Below are 26,172 nucleotides of genomic sequence, written 5' to 3' on the forward strand. Positions count from 1 at the left end.
ATCATCAGAAAAAGATGGGATAAAATCACTTCCCTTGTTTGTCCTAGTAAGTTTAGAAGAAGGCAGTTTTTCACTTTGTGTTGTTGTTTAGTCATTTAGTCATTTCTGACTCTTCGTGGCCCCATGGACCAGAGCATGCCAGGCCTGCCTGTCTTCCACTGCCTCCCGGAGTTGGGTCAAATTCATGTTGGTAGCTTCGCAGACACTGTCTAACCATCTCATCCTCTGTAGTCCCCTTCTCCTCTTGCCTTCACACTTTCTCAACTTCAGGGTCTTTTCCAGGGACTCTTCTCTTCTCATGAGATGGCCAAAGTACTGGAGCCTCAGCTTCAGGATCTGTCCTTCCAGTGAGCACTCAGGGTTGATTTCCTTCAGAATGGATAGATTTGTTCTCCTTGCAGTCCAGGGGACTCTCAAGAGTCTCCTCCAGCACCACAATTCAAAAGCATCAATTCTTCGGCGGTCAGCCTTCTTTATGTTTCAGCTGTCACTTCCATACATCCCTACTGGAAAAACCATAGCTTTGACTATGTGGACCTTTGTTGGCAAGGTGATGCCTCTGCTTTTTAAGATGCTGTCTAGGTTTGTCATCGCTTTCCTCCCAAGAAGAAGGCGCCTTTTAATTTCAGGGCTGCTGTCTCCATCTGCAGTGATCATGGAGCCCAGGAAGATAAAATTTGACACTGCCTCCATATCTTCCCCTTCTATTTCCCAGGAGGTGATGGGACCAGTGGCCATGATTTTTTTTTTTGATGTTAAGTTTCAGACCATTTTTTGCACTCTCCTCTTTCACTCTCATTACAAGGTTCTTTAATTCCTCATCACTTTCTGCCATCAGAGTGGTATCATCTGCATATCGGAGGTTGTTGATATTTCTTCCAGCAATCTTAATTCCTGTTTGGGATTCCTCCAGTCCAGCTTTTCGCATGATGTATTCTGCATATAAGTTAAATAAGCAGGGAGACAATATACAGCCTTGTCGTACTCCTTTCCCAATTTTGACCAATCAGTTGTTCCATATCCAGTTCTAACTGTTGCTTCCTGTCCCACATATAGATTTCTTAGAAGATAGATAATGTGGTCAGGCACTCCAATTTCTTTACGAACTTGCCATAGTTTGCTGTCGTCCACACAGTCAAAGGCTTTTGCATAGTCAATGTAGCAGAAGATTATGTTTTCCTGGAACTCTCTGGCTTTCTCCATAATCCAGCGCACGTTAGCAATTTGGACTCTAGTTCCTCTGCTCCTTCGAAATCCAGCTTGTACTTCTGGGAGTTCTCGATCCACATGCTGCTGAAGCCTACCTTGTAGGATTTTGAACATAACCTTGCTAGCATGTGAAATGAGTGCAATTGTACGGTAGTTGGAGCATTCTTTGGCACTGCCCTTCTTTGGGATTGGGATGTAGACTGATTTTTTCCAATCCTCTGGCCACTGAGTTTTCCAAACTTGCTGGCATATTGAGTGTAGCAGCTTAACAGCATCATCTTTTAAGATTTTAAATAGTTCAACTGGAATGCCATTACCTCCACTGGCCTTGTTGTTAGCCATGCTTTCTAAGGCCTACTTGACTTCGCTCTCCAGGATGTGTGGCTTAAGATCAGCAACCACACTATCTAGGTTGTCCAGGACATCCAGATCTTTCTGGTATAATTCCTCTGGATATTCTTGCCACCTCTTCTTGATGTCTTCTGCTTCTGTAAAGTCCTGCCATTTTTGTCCTTTATCATGTCCATCTTTGCACAAAATGTTCCTCCAATTTTCTTGAACAGATCTCTGGTTTTGCCCTTTCTATTATTTTCCTCTATATCTTTGCACTGTTCATTTAAGAAGGCCCTCTTGTCTCTCCTTGCTGTTCTTCGGAAGTCTGCATTCAATTTTCTGTAACTTTCCCTTGCATTTTGTTTCCCTTCTCTTCTGTGCTATTTTTAAGGCCTCGTTGGACAGCCACTTTGCTTTCTTGCATTTCCTTTTCTTTGGGATGTTTTTTTTCCCCTTCCTCCTGTACAATGTTATGAGCCTCCATCCATAGTTCTTCAGGCACTCTGTCCACCAAATCTAGTTCCTGAAAGCTGTTCTTCACTTCCACTGTGTATTCATAAGGGATTTTGTTTAGATAGTACCTGACTAGTCCAGTGGTTTTTCCTACTTTCTTCAGTTTAAACTTGAATTTTGCTATAATAAGCTGATGATCAGAGCCACAATCAGCTCCAGGTCTTGTTTTTGCTGACTGTATAGAGCTTCATTATCTTTGGCTGCAGAGAATATAATCAACCTCATTTCGGTATCACCCATTTGGTGATGTCCATGTGTAGAGTCACCTCGTGTTGTTGGAAAAGAGTGTTTGTGATGACCAGCTTGTTCTCTTGGCAAAACTCAATTAGCCTTTGCCCTGCTTCGTTTTGAACTCCAAGGCCAAACTTCCCTGTTGTTTCTTTTATCTCTTGACTCCCTACATTCCAGTCCCCTATAATGAGAAGAACATCTTTGGTGTCAGTTCTAGAAGGTGTTGTAGGTCTTCATAGAATTGGTCAATTTCAGCCTCTTCAGCAATGGTGGTTGGTGCATAAACTTGGATTACTGTGATGTTGAAAGGTCTGCCTTGGATTCATATTGAAATCATTCTTGCATTTTTGAGATTGTATTCCAGTACAGCTTTTCCCACTCTTTTGTTGACTTTGAGGGCTACTCCATTTCTTCCATGGGATTCTTGTCCACAACAGTAGATATGGTAATCATTTGAATTGAACTAGCTCATTCCCATCCATTTTAGTTCACTGATGCCCAGGTTGTCAATGTTTATTCTTGCCATCTCCTGTTTGACCACATCCAGCTTACCAAGGTCCATAGATCTTACATTCCAGTTTCCTATGCATTATTTTTCTTTGCAGCATCGGACTTTCCTTTCACTTCCAGGCGGGTCCACAGATGAGCGTCCTTTCAGCTTTGGCCCAACCACTTCATTAGCTTTGGAGCTACCTGTACTTGTCCTCCGCTCTTCCTCAGTAGCATGTTGGATGTCTTCTGATCTGAGGGACTTATCTTCCAGCGTCATATCTTTTAGCCTGTTGTTTCTGTTCATGGGGTTTTCTTGGGAAAGATACTGGAGTGGTTTGCCAGTTCCTCCTCCATGTGGAGTGCGTTTAGTCAGAAATCTCCACTATGACCTGTCCGTCTTGGGTGTCCCTGCACAGTATAGCCCATAGCTTCTCTGAATTACTCAAGCCCCTTCACCATGACAAGGCAGCAATCCGTGAAGGAGCTTCCACTCTGTACAAGATATGAACTAGGAGTCACAAAGCAGTGCTGGCCATTATAGAATTTATAATTTTATTATAAAGATTTATCAGGATTTTGATGAAAACATCAACTTCTGTCATTGAGAAAAATTTCTGAGAAACAATTTAAATAGCTCTTCCTCTTATGCCAGTTGAGAAAGAGGTAGCAGAGGGAACAGGAGGAAAGAGGTGGCAACAGAGTCTTAATAAGCCTTGCATTATTCAATTTAAAAATTATGTCAGGCACAGAAGACTAAAATGTTATTAAGTCTGGTAATGATTTTAAGAGCTTTGTCTCAATCCCCATGACACTAATAAATCAGAAGTATCCTAAGTTCCTCTATCCATAAAACTACCACTGTGAGCTTAATTGAAATAAATACTGTTTAATTCTTTCAACAGTTGGAATAAAAGGAAAAGAACTGTGGATAGTAGAACTTTGTTACACACATTTCTGGAATTAGAAATGCATTGTACTTGTTCCTATGTAGCTAATAACAGACCAGTAGTGCATAAAGTGCGAGTTATAGGACAGTCAATATTGACATGGATAGCCTTTTCAGTGTGAGTATAATTCAGTGTGAAATTTACGTCTGGTTTTTTGTCCATAGGATCTTCAATAGTTTCCCTTTCATCCCAGTCTTCAGGTTTGGGCATATTGGGATCTACTATCTTCCTTGGAAGCAGAAAATCCCAGTCATCTTCTAGGTGACCAGCTTCAGCCACATAATTGTCAATCTTAACTTCATATGTTAAATCCGGACGTACTATTAGAGTATATAGATGGGTAAAGTCATCGGTCTCGACAAAAAGAAAGAAGAAAGCATTAATACAGGTCAACAAAGAAATATTTTCGAGTGTTTCAAATGGTCTGTTGAAATTCATGTAAACTAAAAAAAAGATGGGCCACCTGATTCTATTCCATCACTGGCTAAGAAATGAGGAGACTCAGAAAATTGATAGGGTGTTTTTAATTGGGGGGGGGGGAAGCTATGTCTCTTGATGCATCGGTGGTGTGTGTTGGAAGAGAAATATATCCTATTTAGGTGGCAAGAGTGGCAGCCCTAATACTCCGCGATCATCAAGATGGCTCTGAATTTTTTCTGGTTTCCAGTTATTTAACTAAGCCCTAAAGCAGGGCTAGAGAGCCTGAGGGCCTCCAAATGTTGCTGAATTCGAATTTCCCTTCAGCCACCGACAACCGGGCCAGTAACAATCCATCAACATATGGAGAGTGGAAAATGTTCTACTAGTGGCCTAAAAAACAACTGTTCTATTTTAAAGACTAGTGCAACCCTAATAATATTTATTCAGAATTGAACAAATCTAAGCAGGTAATGTCTTTATTACACCTCTAAAAAGGAAACATTCATGTTCATTTTTTTTAGTAATCTACTAAAGGTGTCACCTGCTCTTGCATCTCTGTAATTTTAAGGACCACCCAAACTTTTCCTAATTTTTTCCAGAATTAAGCATCTTTACATTCAGTGGGATTTACTCTCTTCCATGTATAAGATTATAGTCTAAGCAAATAACTGATTATATACCACCTGCTCTCCAATGTAACTGTATAAAGGCTACCTCCACCTTTAAAATGCGGATTGTTAAGAAAAAACATATTGCTAACCTTTTTACAGTACTTTTTACAACCACTCCAGTGTTGCCCAATACCCTCACTAGCATTTTCAGTTCGGTTTTACAACCTCTGTGTTTTAGTTGTATGATTGTTAAATCTGTCAGTTTTATGATCTCTTTATTAGTATCTGAAACTGTTTCACATCCTCCTAGCCTCTTATGAAACAGGAGACAGAGAAAACAAGACAGTGCTGAGTGAGCTCTGTATTAAAAATGTAGGGAATCTAAATTCTGTAGCAAGTTCATCTGAATGTCACAACCTGTATACACTTGCAGAAGATGGCTGCAAGGGTGGCGGACAGGCTCAGAATTTTAACATGAACTGCAGTGGTCAATAGAGCTCGACTAATAACTGTTTGCTTTATGGCCATTGATGATGAACCAGTTAAATAATAAGTGTGGGGGTTTGCTACATAGCTTGCTCGCAGCTTCTAACACTTGAAGCTGGCTGTAACCTACAAAAGTCTGTCAAATACTGTATTGAATTAATTTACAATAAACTATTTGACTCACGTATTTATAAAAGAACTTTCACTGCTAATTGCATGTGGAAAACAGAATTATAAACCTCTATGGCAATATATAAATTAAGATAGTAATAACTACAAGATACCAAGACAACACTAATTATACCTCACATGTGATGTTTTTTTTAATCAGGTAGTAGTCATCTTTGTAGTTGAAGATAACCTGCACTATCTTTTTGTCTTCACCACATATATCGGGACCTAAAAGAAAGCAATAACAACTTGAAAGTCCAATTTATTTGGGTCAGAGTTGTACCTGCACAAATATAAGTGACCCAGTTTAATGACAGTTTCAAATAAGATTTAACGTAGATGCTATCTGTTAAAAGTATTTTAATTTTATACTTCCTTCTCTCCAAAGATATACATATTATTTCTTTCTAAAGTTTATATCCATATACAGTATATACATATAATGTATAAAGCAAACATACTGTATATAACAACCACTACGCAATGTTATAAAGTTTAGCAGAACAAGAAGTTAGAAAATTGTATACCAAATGTTCATGTCAGTATGTTAATGTGATTTATACTATAGAGGTTATTTTTATTAGCTGAAACATGTATTACTACATTATTGATTAACCATTAATTAATGATGACAAATTATAATGTGGCCACCTATGAAATACTAGAAGAGTTATTTACTAACAGTTTACAATGGTGCCTCGCTTGACGACGTTAATCCATTCCGATAAAATTGCTGTTAAGTGAAATCGTTGTCAAGCAAAATTAAAAAATCCACTAGAATGCATTAGAAACCAGTTAATGCGTTCTAATGGGTGAAATACCTCATTGTCCAGCGAAGATCCTGCATAGGGTGGCCATTTTCTGGTGCCTGTAAAGCGAGCAATCAGTGCTGAAAACAGTGGGGAGCCATTTTGCACAGCAGGTGGCCATTTTGCAACCTGCCGATCAGCTGTTTTAAAATCATCGTTAAGCGAACAATCGGTTCCCGAAGCACGGAACCGATCATCATCAAGCGAAAAAAGCCCATAGGAACATTGTTTTGTGATCGCAATAGCGACCACAAAAACCATCGTGAAGTGGATTCGTCGTTTAACAAGGTATTGTTTAGAATTAATTGTTATAATTGTATTTTTACATATGTTACTTTGATGTGTTTTTATTTATGTAAGCCACCCCGAGCAGACGTTGTCTAGAGGGGCGGGGTAAAAATCGAATAAATAAATAAATAAATAAATAAATAAGTGAGGCACCACTGTAGCTTATATACTAAACCAATGTAAACCTTTTTTCGCATAATCTTGAAAAGGGTTTCATAGAACAGATTAAGAGCTGCCAAAATTATTAATGTATGAACAATCACACATATAATAAAATGCTTTAAGACGCTAGGGAATTTTTCAGTTTAGGGAGAAAAGGGTGAAGGGCAATATGTGATAGGGATTTATGAGTAATATAGAAAGTTGATTTGGGATCAATGAACAACATGAACCGACAGCAGGCTGAGAATGCACAAAAGCAGTACCATTTCATAAGACATATGGTTAACTCAATGACTAACCAGAACAAGATATGCAGATGGTCATTATGTATGTTGGATTTAAAAAATACCTAGATCTATCTTCTGATGTCTAGTAGCCTCTCCAAAGTAAGCATGCTTGCTAACAGAGAATGTTAAGCACATAAAAAGGGGAAGGATGTTGATTTTATACACTGTTCACAGAACTCCTAGAGCCACCATTGTCTGAAACAAAACATTGGGCTATATTTTACCCTCACAGACCGAGAACAAGATCCAACAATATACTTCTGTAGTCAATGCCTAAAAAAAGAGAGACTTCTCTCTTTTCTCCCTCTTGCTGAAGCCCTCCATGCGAACCAGCTCCAGAGGATTTCCTAGTCTGAACAGGACTTTGGGATGAGGAGGGGATGCCAACAAAAACAGTGGGATCCAATAGGAATACAGCATTTGCTCCTGCTTTTTGATGTATCTATCATCAGTCTGATCCAGAAAATATTTTCCTATAATATTTTTCACCAAAATAAACAACGATAGAGACCCAAGAAATATGGAAAAGTTTTTTAAACCCCTAGGCTCAATCCCCCCAATTTGCAGAACACTGTGATTATTTGAATAAAACCAATATACATTTAAGAGAACTTACCAAACATAATGTAGTACTTTGAGTCTTCATTCATAATCTCTTGACTCAAGTCTTCAGGGAAAAGTTTAACATAGGCACCACCACAATCAACACGTTGGTCATATTTTACTGTATACTGAAGCACTAAGGTCTGACCTTCGTTGTTGAATGGTCGAAACCTTGCTGACACAGCATAATACTTAGTGTCTTGAGTTGTCTGCAGACCTATAAAGAAAATTGTACTCAAACAACAAAAAGCTTCTGTCTGAATGTTTATTGTACTCTGATCTGCACATGCACACAGTTTTCTTGGACATTTGATTGTCGCTGGTTCTACTAGGTTGTGGTTACTACCTCTTACTAGGTATGAGGAGAATGTCAGTTACAGTCTGGTCAGGCAGTAGACCTTCTTCCCTTCAAGCTGAATTTCTGCTGTCCAGCTACCCAGTAGACATGGGAAAAACTATGCTAAATTTTGAACTTGAGGGGGTAAAAAAGTGAGGGAAAATAAGAGAGCCTAGAAGGAAAGTAAGGGCCCCTGAGAGAGAAAGGAAGTTAGGGCAGGTGGAGAGATGTGAATGTGGGGTTGGAAAAGGAGAAAAAGACAGTTGCTGCCATCACTAACTCAGAATGGGGGAGCAGAAGGAAGAAAAGTAGGGTGATACAGTGGAAGAGCGGTGAGAAGAGTTCTCTTTTATAGAGACAGAGAACCCTGGAACCATACAGCCTCCCCCCCGTTCAGCATCAAATCATTTGTATCAAATTAATTGCATATTAATTTGAAATTTGCTTGGTTTCAAAAAGCACATGCAAGGCAGCACTCAATTTCTCTTTGAGAATAATATAATTTTATACTAGTTGAAAGAGGTACTGATCTCAGCTAGTGTTATGCAAATAATTTGTGGGAAGGGAAGCAAATAAGACCATTCTGCGTATATCACATTTTTCACAGTTTCCTAAGAAAATCAATGCATTCCCTTACCTTTATCTTTTTCTCTATCTCCATAAAATCTTCCTGCTCCTATCCGAAATTTACCATAATCAGTTCTATGCTTAGACTGAATCCATCGTTTCTGCCATCCATCTGAAAAAAGCAATGAGCATTCAATTAAAAAAAAGTTTTAAAAACCCTATTTCATCTGTGAAGCATGATTAATGTTATAGGATATCCCATACAAGTGAGGTGATACCTAAAAAACAGACTTTTTACAACCACATGGAAAGAATGAATTTGACAGATGTCTTCTTTAATTTATAAACACATAATTATACTATAGTACCTATACAACACACCTATATTTTTCTTGATCATATTGATATTTAGAAATTTTTTAAAGCAAAAGCAATGTAAATCAATGACTGCAACCCCCTATGAGTATTTCTGATAAAGCTTGAATTACATTTGATTGAAGAAAGCCCACTAAGAACAAATCTTACACAGGAAATTTTAGCTATCACAACAGGGTACACTTAATTCTACCTTGAGCTTGAGACAACTGCTCATGGTCCCAAGGGACCCGTAAGTACATGTTGAATCATGCCTAGTCAGTTGCTTAATTTATGTCATGTTTAAACCACTGAATGTAAGACTAAATACTCAAACAAATGGTATAAGAAGACTGATTCAAGTTGCTTTCTACACATTTTATAAGGTAATCCCAGTGTAAGTAAAAGGCAATGTAAGGTTAGGTCAATCAAGCCAAAATAAGCAACTAGGAATGACAGATCTTCCAAATAAAGTGTCAAGTGCAGCAATCTGATATTACTGTATAATATAAAGAATAAACTGGAAGGAGAGGAAAATATGTTAGAAAGTAGATGACATACAATATTCTCTCATATTTTTGTCTCATTTTCTAAAAACAAATCTGCAAGATCAAACTAACATCTAGTATTTATTTATGTAGTTATCTTTATTTCCATATATAGCAACATTATAAATAAAACTACAATCTATGCAGGAGTGGTTAAGAATGTATATGAAGGGAAAAAAGGAAAACCAGTATAATTAATGCAATTTTCCCTCTTTTTTTGCTTAAAGAACACACCATGAACAACATTTATGTCAAAGTGACAACTATCTTTGGATGTTTCAGGAGAGAAACCGAAAACTTTATTTCTATTCTGCTTTGAAAGCTATTCTGAATTAGCAATTCTTAATATTTAAACAGATGAGAATTGAAACACTATACAGACTGCATTTGATGCATTATATGTGAACTTATGTCCACTCCATTTCCCTCTCAAACATTTATCAAAAACTATATAATACAGCCATCTCAATTCTACTATTCTCAGAAAATGGTCCTCAAATCCAATCTTCTCTCACATTTTTATTTTTAATGAATCTCTATAGTAGTAATAAACAGACATTCAAGTCAGCAGAAGGCGATATCAAACAGGAGCTATTTCACAGTCAATTATCAATTATTTTTAACTGTACATAATATAAAACTAAAATATGGCTCCTAGAATGAGGGAAACTACATGCCTTGAAGGAGTCTTAATAGTCAATAGTTCCATTCCAGTCTAGGTTAGAAATAAAACTAAATTTCACTTACCCTCATCATCAAACTCTTCCCTGAAGTATTCTTTTATTACAGTATGTTGCTCCTTCTGTTTTACAGTAGAGCTATCAACATTGCCAGCTAGTTCTCCACGTACAGTCCCTATTAAAAAAAATCCTAAGCAAATCAGTTTAATTGTTACTATCATAATAAATTATGTTAGGAGGCTCCTTGAAATTGGACAATAAAAACCTAAGTCAAGTCACGTCGCTTCTAATATCTCTGCTGGTTCCTTAACTAAAAGCTACTATGGCTACCACATGAATGTTAAGGTTGAGAAGATGGAGCCTTCCTATTGGCTATAATCCATATATAATTAAGCTACAGGGACCAATCAAAAGGGACCACGCAATTGGACCAGCACAGAAATTGCCTGGAATGTCCCTATGGAAATGGATTTTGCAGGCACAGATGTCCTGAGCTAATTCAGATCAGTTCAATGCACTGCCTTCCTACTAAATAAATGTATTGGGAAAAATAATCAGGATTCTTTGAACAGAAATATTTTTCAGGGAAATGCTACAAATGGACTATTTAAAACCTGGAAAGAACTAATGTAAAAGGCCTTTTTAGTTTAAATGTTTTTTCTTTATATATAATTACAATTTTGTACCCTTCGGGAGTTAGTGCTCAGTATAATGTATGTTGAAACTTTTGTATTGTTTATTTATACTGTTCAGTTTGTTTGGTCTTTGGTCATAGATTTTAAAAAAAGCTGCTGCCATTAGGAATAGATATTTAATTTCTACATTGTAAACTACAGGCATACCACAAAGAAAATGGGTGAAGAATACTGCTTTTCAGTGGCAGAACAGCTTGATCCAACATAACTAGGAGGGAAGTTATCCCCAGTCCATATTTCCATGCATTCCTACCACCTATAGTGTGTAACATTTTCTTTGCCCCCTCTTTTTACCTTCTAATTACATCCTACCCGCACGAAGATCCAAATGTAGTCACATTCATTAGATTTCAGTAAAACAGCTCACCTTGTTTGGGAAAATATATTCTATTCACCTCAATCAAAAAGCTGTAATCCAAATGGAAATGTTACAGTTTTCAGACAGGATACCAGTCTGAAATCAAAGTAAATGGCTTGCAGGGTTCTATAAAAAACATTAGAAGAATACGACAAAGTTACAAGCTCCGACAAATTAAATACATTGTCAGTTTTGCTGTCTACTCTCTACACAGTTTCAACCAGTTATTAACGTATACACATTACATTTACTTAACTGACAGCATTTTTGAAAGCCCTTGTATGTGGAACCAAAAGAGCAGAAAATCGGTTAGAATTAAATTAAAAAAACATTTAAATAATCTTAAGAATCACCATCTGTATAATACTACATAATTTGCAACATTATCCAATCAAATAAATGAAAACAGACAACTTATAATTGCTTACTGTTGCGACTCCTCTACCAGGGCTCCCTCTCTGTAGTCACTCAGCCACACTACTTTTGCTCATCCTAGAGAGGGAGAGCCCAGTGAGAGGTGGTGAATGCTGTGGAAGAGCTGACTGCCACTGTATCACTCCCAACACCCCAGTCTCCCCAGCTTGGCTGTGCGCCAGGGAGTCTACAAACATATCCACACTCACACGCAAAAATTCCCCAAGGCTAGGAACTTAGAGCTAACACAGAAATCTTGCAAGATAGCTGCCAACACTATCTCTGCCTGTTTGGTTAGCTTTCCAGGTAGTCACAAAGAGAAGCATTGGAGCACCCAGCAACAGAATTCCATATTTCACATTTCCCAGGTCCTCAGTTTTTTTGCTGAACCTCAAACTTTTCCATAGCAATTCCATTCCCATGAGGATTTGAATCCTGTACATATTTACTCAGAGGAAAGCTGCACAAATTCAGTTTTGGCAAAAAAAGGTGATGGTTGTAGGGACCTAGTGTTCTCCATCTGTCAGAATGAAACAAAGTTGCTTTGAGTGTCATGATCCAGGGACTATAGAGCTAAAGTCTTCAGTTCCTAGCCAAGAGACAAAAGGAATCTGGAAGCCTGCAGCCATTTGATCCCAAGAAAAAATTCCTAGCAAGGGAAAGAACCTGGTCCGATGCATTACCCAAAGGGAATAATTGCCCTAATTCTTACTTGCATTCCCACTTTTGAATTATACTTATTTTTCAATTTCTGCACAGAATGTAAAAAATATTATTTGCTCTACAATACAGTAATAAATTCTGATACTTTCTAACAAACATAGGACTGCAGCCTTAGGAAGAAGCAAGTTTTGCTGAACACACTTTGCATCTAGCTGTTTGGTTTTAACACTGGCACACAAATTGTTACTAATTTCTGTCGCGTACCCCCAGTGACCCCTGTGTGCGTTGCCCCTCACACAAGTTCACCTTCAGATACGACTTGTACCTTTCCACCTTTTCGCTGCCACCAGAGGATATTATCCTCACTATATCAATCAAGAATCTCACACCCTTGCTGCCCAATAAAACAAGATTTATTTAAGGATAAATAAGTGAATCACAGAAGGAAAATCATGGATGTTCTATTATCTTTCATTCAATAACCTTGGATTGGATTATATGTACGATTGCTTGGATTCATTTGCTTTAATCAAGATCTCAATATATTCTGCCAGTCTTTGTACTTCTAGTTCCTTTTAACTCTTTAATATTCTCTAACGAACCAACTGTCCAATATCTTGTCTAACCACTTCACAGTCTTCTCTCTAACAACGCTTCACCATCTTTTCCTCCACTCTCTCACGCACTCTCTGGCACTCCCAGTCCCTTGACTCCATCCCTCCTGTCCTGTCATAGGCTCCTGCATTGGGGCTCTAAAATGACTGACAGGAGTGACATGTGGGGTGTCCGCCACAATTTCTAAATAAATTTACTCATAACACACACACACACATATATGTAAAATGTAATAATTGCTCATGGAGATATAGGTTCCCCTTGACATTTAGTCTAGTCGTGTCCGACTCTAGGGCGCTGTGCTCATTGCCGTCTCCAAGCCAGTGTTTGTCCGTAGACAGTTTATGTGGTCACGTGGTCAGTGTGACTAGACACAGAACATCGTTACCTTCCCACCATGGTGGTATCTATTTATCTACTCACATTTAAATGCTTTCAAACTGCTAGGTTGGCAGGAGCTGGGACAAGTGACAGGAGCTCACTCCGTCTCCTGGATTCGATCTTACGACTGCTAGTCTTCTGACCTTGCAACACAGGCTTCTGCAGTTTAACCCACAGCGCCACCATATCCCAGTATGGAGACATACACACCTTGATTCCATACATGTTTACGAAGAATAAAAGTCTGTTTGGTTCAGTGAAATTTGCTTCTAAGTAAATGTACATAAGATTGTCAGTGTCAGTTCTGCAGAAACCAATGTTTACATTCCCATATGTTTCTCCGCTCATCTAGACAAATATCTGGGGAATACATATTGGGCAAAAACATACTCCATAGACAAAGTGAAATCATTACACTGTCTAGATGAGGCTGTAAAATTATTCAGCGACAGATCACAAAATGTTAAGCCCCTACGTTGTCACATTTAAGAAACTCTGTCGTTAGTTAAAAACTATTTTTAAGTAAATATACACAAATTAAAATCTATTATGAACCTGTAACAGCAGCCAGGGCATTAAGCCCCTTCCAACTCTTGAGGTGACTAACGTCTTCACAGACTATTCCCCGTCGGGTCCCTGTTTTTTTTTTCCCCTTCGGGAATAAAGGAAAACCGTCGGGCAGGGCTGCCGTTTGGGGGTTTTTAGGGCAACCGGGTCGTCCAACGACACAAACTTCAGCAGCTGCCAGAAGGAGGGTCGGGCAAATCTGGAATCCGCTGCAGCAAAAAACACATGAAAGACAAGCAAGTTTCGGGGGGGGGGGTGCGGCTGCGCAACTCTGTTGCCGCAAAAACAACAAGGCCTTGTATCCCACGAGGTGGACTAGGAGTTTGTGCGCAAGAGAACTTGGGGGCGTCCCGAGACTCTCCCTTTGGTTGGCATTTCCTACACCCGCGCGGTTCTCACGCGTCCTCTCGGGTCCCGCCTTCTGCCCCGCCCCGCCTACCCAAGACACGCCCCTCTCCCTCCTTATTCGCTCCCTCTCTTGATGATCCCGCAGGTTGTTTTTTTTTCCCCTTCCCCCCGCCGCAAAGTCTACTTAGCTCCTCCTCGTCTCGCGCTGCTTCACCCAGGCGGGGCCCATCTATAGAAGTCGCGCGCGCGCGCGCTCCGCTACCCTCCCCTTTTTAAAGCCCCGCTCGCGCACCCGGCGTTCTCTTGCGCGGGCTGTTTGGCAGCTTACCGGCTCCCCAAGATGGCGTCCATTATGGAGGGCCCACTGAGTAAATGGACCAACGTGATGAAAGGCTGGCAGTACCGCTGGTTCGTGCTCGATTACAACGCGGGGCTGCTCTCTTACTATACGGTGAGTATACCAGAGGGAGGGGCCGCCTTAGGACAAACGGAGAGGGGAGGGAGCGCTCTGTCGCGGTGCTCGGCTTGCTGAAACTGGGAGGTGGTGGTGGTGGTGGTGGGTTCTGAGAGAGGGAGTGCCATGGTCTCGGGAAAGCCAATGGGTATGGAGAAAGTCTGCAGGTAGCCAATCAGGAGAGAGTTTCGGAAGATTTATGTGGAAGGGGGCGTGGGGGACCGCAATGGTTAACTTGGCGGCGATTGAAGTAGGGGAAGGGGCAAAACGGGGGGGTTGGCCACTTCATGAAAAGAGGTCATGAAGAGTGTGTCAAACATGGAGAAGGTGGGCAAGGGAGCCCCGAGATTTAAAACTGGTTTTCTGGAGGGGCTTTTTGGCACGAGGACAGGTGTTTGATATAGCAAAGGTTGTCAGAATGTGGTTGGTTTTAGACGCGAATCTAATGTTTAGGGCGGTTTTAGAGGTCCTTCCTTTTCAGGGTGGAGAGAAAAAAGAATGTGGTTACAGTTGAGATGTATCCTTCCTCTGTCAGATTGTGACTCCATCTTACTTATATTGACTTGAGAGTAAACTTCACTGATCTCTGTAGGGCTTGTTTCAGATAAACAAATAGAGAATCGGCCTGCAAGGGCCTGTTCAGTTCATTACCAGGTCTCCTACTATGGCATCATCTTGATCATTCTATAGAACAAGACTGTAATAATAGTGTAAAATTTGTTAGGCAATCTGAGGCAAAATATCTGATTAAAAGCTATGAAGGGTTTCATGGTACCTTAAAACTAACTTATGAGGAGACACAGTCTCTGGAGAAATCAAAAGGATAGTCTCACACAGGGTAGTGTCCTGGCTCCATTACACAAATTATCAACTGAAGTTCCCATACTCCAGGAGTTTTATCTATGCTAATAAGCTTGCCTGGGCAGTCCAGGGGGAAACAAACCTTTGAGGCCATTAAACACCAGCTAACCTCTGCATCAGAAGATCTTTCCTTATACTGTATTATGAAAACAACCAGCTGAAGCAAACCCTTTAAAAACACCGGTCTGTAACATCTACTTAAAGATGCAGAGAGGAATGTCTGAGTTAACTGGGAAAGCAAGATTTTGCAACATTGTTGTTGTTTAGTTGTTAAGTTGTGTCTGACTCTTCGTTACCCCGTGGACCAGAGCAGGCCCACCTGTCTTCCACTAATTCCCAGAGTTGGGTCAAATTCATGTTGTTAGCTTGGGTGGCACTCTCCAACCATCATTGCAACATTGCCCTACCCCAAACCATTTGGGTGTCATTCCAGACTGAACCCTGATCTACAAAAAACAATATCTGAACACTAAACAGAAAGTTGCTATGAGAAATAACATACTTAGGAAACTGGCTGAGTCAGACTGGAGTGTGCACCCACGAACAATAAGAGCAACAACTTTGTCCCTGTTGTTCTCTGCAGCAAATATGTTAGAGCTGCATGGTATAAATCAGCATATGTCAAAACAAGTGGATGTAGCTCTTAATGAATCATTCACTCCCATTAGAAACGTGTATTATTTGTCTGGCATTGCTCCTCTGGAAGTACATCAAGAGGCGCCAGCAAATAATGAACTAAATAAGGTAATATAGCACCAAACCCACCCACTTCATAGACTGAATCAATTGTTGAACGGTAAACCAAGACTTTGATCAGTTTCAATTGGCATTAGCAATAGAATGTTAACCTATAGGACTAATGACTATGCATACATTAATATTAGTAATAATTATATGCTGTCAACGCATTTCCGGTTCATGGTGAACCTTTCTAGGATTTTCTACGTACAGAGTATTCAGAGACAGTTTACCATTCCTTTCTTCTGGAGGCACTCTTGGACAGTGCATTTTACCAAACTTCAGCTTCTAGCTCCACAATCAGGTACCCAACTCCACTGAGCTATTTGTGCAGCTTTTCCGAAACATTTTGCCTTCCCATAACATTTGTGTAGCTGTTTTCATGTCCTCATTATATTGCTCACATCTGCACTGCTTCCAGTTCTTATTCCTCCTTTTTAGTTCAAGTTCTAAATTACAAAGAAAAGTGTTTGTGTATTATATCTTTGGAAATGTCATCCCTCCATCCACCCCACCTTTCTCCTTGAAGAGTACCCAAGGCAGCTTACAACAATGAAAGACAATAGTTAAAATTGAAAACAATGAGTATACAACAGTGGTTAAAATCATCAAAAGACAATTTTTAAAACTATGAAGAATGAATAAGGAGGCATCTTATTATGCAATATTGAGGCAAAGATCAATAAGTATACAATCTGTTTTAAAATGTCACTCTGAGAAATGGAAAACACAAATCGTACTTTATTGTTTGCCATGCTTATCTTGTGTTTTAATTCCTTTGAGGTCAAGGTGGGATATTTTCTTTTGAGAACAGCCTTGTGAGGTAGGCAGACTAAGAGAGTGAATGGCCAAAGGTCACCCAATAAATTTAGTGGAGGTTTGAAGAAATGTCTCCTGAGTTCTAGTTAAACATTCTAGTTGCTAAACAACATTGGCTTCATGAAAAGATGTTCATGTATATATATAAAGATATCAGCTGTAATTTCTGTTGTTTCTTAATAAGGTCCTATATCTTGTTTTTGGTTGGGGCAGATGCCATACTTTCAGCTGTTTCTTTAAGGGAACAATGCAGAGTAACTTCAAGATCACTCTTGTTTACATACTGTATTTATAGACTGCCCTTCCACCAATGTCTCTTAAAATAGCTTACAATAAAAACATGGTTCAAACCGATTCATTTCTAAAAATAGATCTAAAAACCAATTGGCAGAAAGTCTAATGAAACACAAGGGAAAAAAGGCAATCAAAACAAAGTAGCAAAATTGGGACACACAATTTGTTAGTCTGATTAAAGAATAACCAAGTTTTGCAGGTGTTGGGAGTCAGGTTTCTGTCTCCTTGAGCCCAAGGTATATGTGTGTATTTTGTGCTGTCATACCTGAACAAACTTACAGCGACCCTAATAGGGCTTTCAAGGGAAGTGAGATACAGTATTTAAGGAGTAGTATTACCAGTTCCACTCCCTCAGTCAATTTCCATGGCTGAGCTGGAATTTGAACTCTGTTCTCCAGAGGCCTAGTCCATCACTCTGTCCACTACACCAGGGCTCCCCAACCCCCAGTCCATGGTGTGGTGCCGGGCCGTGGCAGGACCAGGCCATGGAGACAGATCTCCCACCACCCCCACATACACTCCCCCCATGCATCCCACCTGTACACATGTGCATCCCACCCACTCATGATTGCGCCCAGCCCATTCGCACATGTGTGTGAGTGTACCCCACCCATCCATGAGCGTGGGAGGTTGCCCCTGCACATGGACCCCTACAACCCGTCTGTGGTTCAGAAAAGGTTGGGGACCACTGCGCTACACCACACTCGGAATTCCAAATGCAGAGCCTGCAGAGAATCCCTTAAAATGCCCAAAAGTAAAAAAGCAAAACCAGCAGTAGAGTGAGTCAACTTCCAGTTTGGTTGGAGTTGAGAATGTATTACTATGGTGCAGAAGACTGCAACTTTTATAAAATGAGAATATTACCTGGAGGCTCATAGGAATAATAATTCACCTCTCAGTTTGGAGTTGAGAAAGTTTGGGGCAATGAAACTGTGTAGAGACTCTTGGTGACCAGAGGTACAAAAATACATTGAGGGTACACTTTCACCACCTACATCTAATTGTTAGAGACACATCATGTGAAAACAAGACTCACTGCAAAATATGATTGTGCTGAAACAAGTTGAATGCAACAGGTAAAGAGGATTACTGAATCTAAGATGGATTGACCTTTTTTGGTTCTTTAGTTAGGTTGCCACCTGTACTAGTGGCAGAACATGATAAATGTTTAAGGAGTGACATTTTCATGGAAAGCTATACATTGATCTGAAAAGATATGCTCATTGAAAAGGTTGCCCTCATACAACCAATGTAAGAAATTTTATAAGGAACAGGTGTCAATCCTGTTTTACAACAGTGTTAAGGACCACTTCCTCCAGGAGAGGAGTAAGAAGTATATGGAATTGTTTTCAAGGTTGTCTAACCATATGCAGGGCCATGAGTATTCCTTCTCAGCTAGGTGGGTGATCCTGTACTAAGTGTCTTGATTTTGGCCCCAGTGGATTTTTCCAAATAGGATCTGTTTAGATTTCAGTATGCTTTCTAATTTCATCTTACATTCTTTAAATGTTGCCAAGTGTGTAATAAAAGGAATACAGTATTTATGTAATGTCATTTGTGAGGGAACTCAAGGCAGCTCACAGTGTTAAAAGAAGTAAAATTAAAAACACAATAAATTACACAATTAAAATCTGTTAAGTGATTAAAACATTTAAAACGTAAAAAACAAGCACTTAATGTAGTGCAAGGATTGGTCTGCTGTAGTTCTCTGGATGATTATGCATTAGATGTCCAAGAGTTTCTGAATGCTGGTAACAACAAGTAAAATGGTAAGGGGACAAAATCTCTGCAGTGGCTAGGTTTCTGCTGATTGCTTATCTCTCGGTCTCAGTGTTTTTCATTTATAAAGAATTTTCATTTATATAGAATTTAATTGTCTTCAACCAGATTTTTGTTCTGCTTTGCTGTCAAGTTTTATTCAAAGATTGCGGCCTTAAAAGATTCCCTGGTATCTTAAAATATGCATTGGTTGAAATCTGTAGTAATTTGCAACTAAAGTTTACTCACTAGCTGAGTCAATTGACCTGCTCTACTTGTGAGAAGACTCCCTGGAAAAGACACTGATGTTGGGAAAGTGTGAAGGCAAGAGGAGAAGGGGACGACAGAGGATGAGATGGTTGGACAGTGTCATCGAAGCGACCAACATGAATTTAACCCAACTCCGGGAGGCAGTGGAAGACAGGAGGGCCTGGCGTGCTCTGGTCCATGGGGTCACGAAGAGTCGAACACGACTAAATGACTAAACAACAACTTGGATTTCAGCTATAGATTTGTGTATATCTTGGTATATGGTTTATAGTTAATTGGTTCTGCCTTTGAGTAATTTTTTTACATCCCAGTCATACTTTTTTGGTCAGGCTCTGGTTGGTTCTAGTTTTTTTAAAAAATCCTGCAAGCTTGAAGCCTTTCATCTCTGACATAGTATTATGGAACAATGCAGACTAACTTCATTTCTGAGTCCATAAAACCAAGAGAGAGTGGGTGAGTAGAGATTGAGTATGTTGGTACTAAAAGGGACATGGTGGTGCTGCGGGTTAAACTGCTAAAGCCTCTGGACTGCAAGGTCGTAAGATCAGCAGTTCGAATCCACACAATGGAGTGAGCTCCTGTTGCTTGTCCCAGCTCCTGCCAACCCAGCAGTTCGAAAGCACATAAAAATGTGAGTAGATAAACAGATACAACTACGATGGGAAGGTAACAGTGTTCCGTGTCTAGTCTTGCTGGCCATTTGACCACGGAAACTGTCTTCAGACAAACGCTGGCTCTGTGGCTTGGAGACGGGGATGAGCACCACCCCCTAGAGTCGGACACAACTGGACAGTTGTCAATGGCAACTTTTACCTTTATGTTGGTACTCTGCTCTTCTGCAAGTGTAATCCATGACTTAAAAAAAGATGACTGTAAAAGTATCTGTCTTAACGTTGGGTTTAAGAAATGTATGTGATTACATATTTTCCCTCCAAACAATTGAGAATGTAACTGTTCTTTTAAATTTTCATAAATAGAATTAAATAAAGTTTGAGCTTACCAGTATGATGTATAATTGCCCTAGAATTTATGAACTTGTAGTTATGTTTTATGACATCTGTGAGTTTGAAATAGGATCTTCCCATTATACAAACGTAGGCAACGTGTTCATGAATTGTGCATTACTAATGTGTACTGCTGTAGCTTGATAAAAGAAGCTAACCAATTAGTTTCTGTGTGAGAATGTGTGCGTAAATGACCTGTATCTGACAAAGTCTGAGAATGCCAAGTTGGCTTTACTGTAAATTGCTCTGTGCTGCCTCGCCTTGGTTTCTTAAATCCTCTAGAGGTCTCCTATACTCTCTTTCTTTGTCCAGAAAGTCAACTTCTGCAATGACAGAACTTGTTATCAAAAGAATCCCGTGGTAGTGTAGCTGGTTTGCATAACTCACACTTGCATAACTTTGACAATTAGTGTTTAAGGGAAGAACTCAAAATACCTTAAATCAATCTATAATCTACTTTGAGGAGCAGGTGATGCACAAATGATTTCCCAGTTTATACCGAACAGTGCTGTAACAAAGGACAGCTTCAGTCAGTGAAAAAGTGAACAAAACCAGTGCCTGAACTGGTCCGTGCATGGCTTTTGTTCACTTTCTTATCTGTAGTTTCAACAAATAATTATAGTACCATGTATCTGCCTTGGGGGGGGACACCCTCTGTAAGTTAGTACAAGTAATTATGTAAAACAGATGTAGGAAGGGCAATTGAAGCCTTATCCTACACATATCAGAGAACAGCAGCTTTTAAAAACTGCTGGGGAATGTTAATGATAGCAAGAGATGTTTATTAAACAGTGAGAAACAGCTGTCCTGCTGAAGTCTGAACCTATAGTTAAAAGAAGAAAAATAACCAAGTTATAAAAACTCATCTCATTATTTTCAAGAATGCAAACTCCTATAGAGTTCAGTTGTAGACTATACACATTTTTTTCTGTTGTAGTGATCTGAGGCTTTTAAAAGTTCTAACAATATGCTGCTTTGCCGCAAAGAAAAAAATGTTCTTACATAAACTTCCTGAATGAGGTCACTGCATTCCATTATCATCTGATATGTTGGTCTCTCCCTTCACTGGCAGTAACCAGATATTTCACATGCTGTCAAAACAAGGTTCTTAGCTTGTTCTACAGACAGAGGAAACAATACATGTATAATAGAAAACTAGTTATAGATAGTTCTACATTCAGATGACGTCTGTCCTTTATGGCTGTTCTCAGGTCAGTAAATTGGGGGCTTGTCTCATACATGGCTTGAGGGAGCAGAATAAACAGTTGAGAAATCACTCACATTGCACAATTGCATGAAACTTCTTAATTCTAGGGCCTCCTGCTCATGCCACCATAAATTACAGCTATATACTCCTATAGAATAATTGTCCTGCAGTGCTCTACAGAGAGGTAGGGCTGTGCCAAAAAGAAGATGTTACTTATCTGGCCCACAATATGAGGGGTATTATGTCAGGTAATGGGGGAGCATATATTTCTCTCTATCCAAAGTACTACTCGTGATTTTTCCTTGTGTTGTCAATCACATATGGGGCAAATTTGGCTTTTTAAATACAGTGGTGCCTCGCTTAACAATGATAATCCATTCCAGGAAAATTGCTGTTAAGTGAAAACATTGTAAAGTGAAATTAAAAAGCCTATTGAAACGCATTGAAAACTATTCAATGCGTTCCAGTGGCCTAAAAACTCACCGTCCAGCGAAGATCCTCCATATGGCGGCCATTTTCGGTGCCTGTATAGCAAGGAATCTGTCCCTAAGCACAGCGGGAAGCCATTTTAAGCACCCGGTGGCCATTTTGAAAACCCGACGATCAGCTGTTTTTGATCATTGTAAAGCGAAAATTGGTTCCCGAAGCAGGGAAACAATCATCGCTAAGTGAAATTCCCCCATTTAGACCATTGTTTTGCGATCACAAAAACCTAATCGTCAGGCAATTTCTTTGTAATGTGGGGCAATCGTTAAGCGGGGCAGGACTGTAAACTGAATAGGGGGAATTTAAACCTTTCCAACCTTCTTCACTATTCCATCCAAACTGACATCTACCTGCAGGAGAACTAGTTGTATGTCTTCCAGATGTGTATTTTAGCCACAAGGATTGAGCTTGCTACAGTATACATAGCTTGTCTGTTCCATTGGTTGTTACTCTGGTCACATTATAGAAATAGTTTCCAATATTGGATCCTTTACCTAGTGTGTTGCACTACAGCTCCCAGAATCCAGGATTATTGATCATACTGGCTGGGAGGTAAAGTTCAGCAGCCTCTGGGGATCCAGCTTTAGGAATCATTGCACCAGAATGTAATAGATGTCTCTGTTTGAAACTTAAATATTTATGTATTAATAATCTGAGAGACAATTAGCCATTAGTGCATTTGAATAATCTCTGGATCGTGGTACAAGGTAATTGGCACAGGATCAAAGGGGAAAAAAGTTAACTGAAAAAAGCAAAGTTAAAATTTTCTTACTTTTCTACTAGCCAGAATTTCTGAGAATGAAAATTATAGTTCTATTAATGTTGAGCATGGGCAGAGTGCTTGAAAGGATGGCACTGACAAAAATGATAATTTATATGCAAAACATGAACAGAAGTATGTATCATGTTTGAATACTTGCCCACAGATACAAAGTATCTTGATGGAAGTATTTCATTTATAAAAGAGCTTCTTAGAAGTTGCAGCATGTATTCTCTTCTTTAGGGCTTTGCAGGAGAAGAAAGTGCCTCTGGCAATCTCCCCCCTCCCCCTTGGTTGTAGCTCTGGGCACAGCTTGTGTCTGTGAATTCTCATTGGCCTCTTAGAAAATTGGATTCCTGTCTCTTGAAAAGACTTTACTGAAAGGCTTTTGGTACACATATTAAACATACTGTTAATTATCATTTTTAGTACAGTATTTCTCTTGATCTCCAGCAAGCTTTCTAAAAGAGAACTAATGTGAAAGCTGAAGATACTGCTATGAAATATATGTGCAGGAAGATACTTTCAAGTAGTCTTACGATCATTTGGTCTTTCTTGGCAAACACTGGGAGTTTTTATTGTCCATGTTCTACTGTCTAGGTGAGATCAAACCTGCATGTTAAATTAGGTCTTTTCCAGTGTTGAATTCAAAGCAGACTGGTTCATCGTATTATATTTCATACGCCCCTTGCTGTACTACATGAAATACTGGGGCACATAGTTGTAGTTCTCAAAAAAGTTGCTGTGTTGGTCTGTACAAGCATGTCAGATAATAAAACAAAAACAGAGAGATATAGTGGTATCATGAAGACTAAGTGCAATATTTTAATATGGGTTTTTCTGGATCAAGTCCACTTCCTCGGATATTAGTGAGACGATATGAGAAAGTGCCAAAGCAGGATTGTAGCTGAATATTAAAGTGACTGAAATTATGACTACAGATGAACTACACAGCTTTTACAGTGACAATGAATTGGTATAGTCAGAGATTCTGTACACCTTGCTTCAATCATCAGTGTAAATGGAGACTGTAGCTAAGAAATCGGAAGACTCAGACTCAGAAGGGTTATTATAATGAAGGAAGTAGAAAAGATAAACAAGTGAAAGGACATTTCATTTGAGACCAAGATAATCCACACTATCGTATTTCCAATCACCATATTGGGGGGGGGGTGTAAGCTGGACAGTAAAGACGGCTGACAGGGAAAAAAATATTTGTTTGCAATGTGGTGCTGGAGGAAAGCTTTGTAGATACCTTGGACTGCCAGAAATATGAACAAATGGCTTCCAGATCAAATTAAGCCTGAAGTATCTCTAGAGGCAAAAATAATGAAACTGAAATTATCAAAATTCAGGCACATCATGAAAAGATAGGATTATCTGGAAAAGGCAATAATGCTGGGAAAGGTGGAAGGCAGTAGGAAAAGAAGACCAATACGAGATGGACTGACTCCCTAAAGGAAGCCACATGGCTTAAATTTCCACAAGCTGGGCACAGTTGTTGAGGATAATTCATCCATTGGGTTGTCATAAATTGAGAATAATTTCAGTTATCAGCTGTTTCTTTTTCAAATCTGGTTCTGAAATAGTTTTTCCCCCTGGGACAACTACTTGCAGGTTATTCAAAGTGTGTCAAGGTAGATTGAAATGTTCTGAGACAGGTTTTCTGTGTTGCCATTTGCAATGTCACATTTATGTCCACTAATTCTTTTATAGAGATTTTTCTATTTGTCCCATGCAGAAGGACATTTCTAGCTGAGGATGGTGCAGATCAGTGGTCCCCAACCTTTTCCCAACTGTGGACCAGTTGGAGGGGTGTGTGGCATGCTCACATGGGGAGTGTGGCACGCTTGTAGGGGTGTGGTGCGCCCGCAGGGGGTGGAGCTCACTTGCATGCATGCGCACAGCACGCTCGCAGGCAGCGAGTGCGCTCATGCATGTGACAGCACTCGTGTGCTTGTGCTTGGTAGTGCTTGTTGGGGGCCCACTCGCGCACACGCGTGTGGTGGCAGTTGTGAGGGGCAGGAGATCTGTTCTGCATTAGGTTGCTTATGGGTATACTATTTGCTTTGTCTGGTTAATTTGTTCTGGGTAATGCAGTCTGAGGAATGTCTTTTGTAGATACATGAGTCTGGAGTTTCTATCATGTGGATCTGAGTAGACGTAATTATATTGAAGGGTTTGGCTGAAGACAGTGGGTTTTGTCATGTGCTCAGGGTGGAAGCTGGAAACATGCCACTATGTATATCAGTCAGTGAGTTTTCAAAACAGTGTGAGGCTAAGATGTTCCCACTGTAACTTCACAGTGGTGTCCAGAAAGTGCACCTATTGTGCAGATTTATCCATGCTGAAGTTCATTTAGGATGAAAGTTGTAGAAGTCCCAGAGGAATTTCTCCAGTGCTTCTTTTTTCTGAGTCCAGATAATAAAAATGGCATCAATGTACCTCAAATACAGAAGTGTTTCCAGGCATATATTGTGCTTCTTTTTGGTCTACCTTATAATATATTGTATGCCAAGTTTGAGTTTGCTGGGACTAGGAAAAGGCAAAATATATGCTGCTTGAAATCCTGTTGCTTAGTGTAGTAAATTGCACTAGAGTAGCCCCATTGAATCACTGGGGATTTGGTGATTCAACTCCTCTGTAAGTTCTGTTGTTTCAAATAGCCCTATTCTACTTTTGTCTTACTTCAGTATACAGTGGTGCCTCGCTTGACAATGTTAATTTGTTCCAGCGAAATCACTGTAGAGCGAAAACATCATCAAACAAAATAAAAAACCCATTGAAATGCATTAAAACCCGGTTAATGCGTTCCAATGGGCTGAATACCTACTCATCCAGTGAAGATCCTCCATACGGCGGCCATTTTCGGTGCCTGTATAGCGAGGAATCTGTCCTAGAAAACGGCGGGGGGGGGCATTTTGAAAGCCAGTGGCCATTTTGAAACCTGACGATTAGCTGTTTGCTGATCGTGGTAAAGCGAAAAATCGGTTTCCGAAACAGGGAACTGATCAACGTGAAGCAAAATTCTCCCATTTAAAACATCGTTTTGCGATCACAAAAACATCGACGTAAAGTGGGGTAATTGTCCAATGGGGCATGACTGTAGCAAGGTATAATTGAAAAAGGCCCATTTTAATCAGTGGAATTTAGGGGAGAGTTGACTCCCAAAATCCCACTGATTCAGTGCACCTACTTTAACATGACTTGTTAGGCTAAGCAACACAATTTCAGCCTCTCGGACATACAGGATGGGATCCAATACCGTAATTTCACTGACAAAACAAGAAAAATGAATTTATGGGGAATCTTATTTTCTTTAATGAAAAAAGGAACATTGTTTGTGGTCGGCACTGCCAAAAAGAACTACAGTATTTGCTTTGAACTTGTTACTTGCAACCTATTTCCAAGCTGTACTCGTAGGTTAAGCCC

General features: G+C 39.7%; 2 protein-coding genes and 1 long non-coding RNA gene across 7 annotated transcripts in view; 1 reads left to right on the forward strand and 2 right to left on the reverse strand.

Annotated features, from left to right (window-relative positions):
- Nucleotides 1-10,966, reverse strand: part of LOC110076170 (calreticulin) — a 24,421-nt gene extending 13,455 nt beyond the window's left edge. The window contains exons 1-5 of the mRNA XM_020788137.3: nucleotides 10,116-10,966; nucleotides 8,537-8,638; nucleotides 7,576-7,779; nucleotides 5,547-5,641; nucleotides 3,870-4,079 (exon numbers count right to left, since the gene is read on the reverse strand). Coding sequence (XP_020643796.3) covers nucleotides 3,870-4,079; nucleotides 5,547-5,641; nucleotides 7,576-7,779; nucleotides 8,537-8,638; nucleotides 10,116-10,269 — 765 coding nt within the window. The 5' untranslated portion in view covers nucleotides 10,270-10,966. The remainder of the gene's footprint in view (nucleotides 1-3,869; nucleotides 4,080-5,546; nucleotides 5,642-7,575; nucleotides 7,780-8,536; nucleotides 8,639-10,115) is intronic.
- OSBPL9 (oxysterol binding protein like 9) overlaps nucleotides 1-26,172 on the forward strand; it is a 116,929-nt gene that overhangs the window by 5,456 nt on the left and 85,301 nt on the right. For 2 of the 5 annotated variants that reach the window (XM_020788129.3, XM_020788131.3), the window contains exon 1: nucleotides 14,170-14,540. The exons of 1 other annotated variant lie outside the window; for it this stretch is intronic. In XM_020788129.3, coding sequence (XP_020643788.3) covers nucleotides 14,430-14,540 — 111 coding nt within the window. In that variant the 5' untranslated portion in view covers nucleotides 14,170-14,429. Of the gene's footprint in view, nucleotides 1-14,169; nucleotides 14,541-26,172 lie in introns of those variants that run through there. 2 more of the 5 variants (XM_078392875.1, XM_078392877.1) reach the window with 1 other exon arrangement.
- On the reverse strand, nucleotides 11,025-11,617 carry LOC144589051 (uncharacterized). Its single transcript, XR_013544927.1, has 2 exons — nucleotides 11,530-11,617; nucleotides 11,025-11,227 (listed from the first exon to the last, which is right to left on the reverse strand). It is a non-coding gene; the product is annotated as an uncharacterized LOC144589051 (long non-coding RNA).

This window comes from Pogona vitticeps, chromosome 4 (assembly GCF_051106095.1).
Source record: "Pogona vitticeps strain Pit_001003342236 chromosome 4, PviZW2.1, whole genome shotgun sequence".
Taxonomy (NCBI): Eukaryota; Metazoa; Chordata; class Lepidosauria; order Squamata; family Agamidae; genus Pogona; species Pogona vitticeps.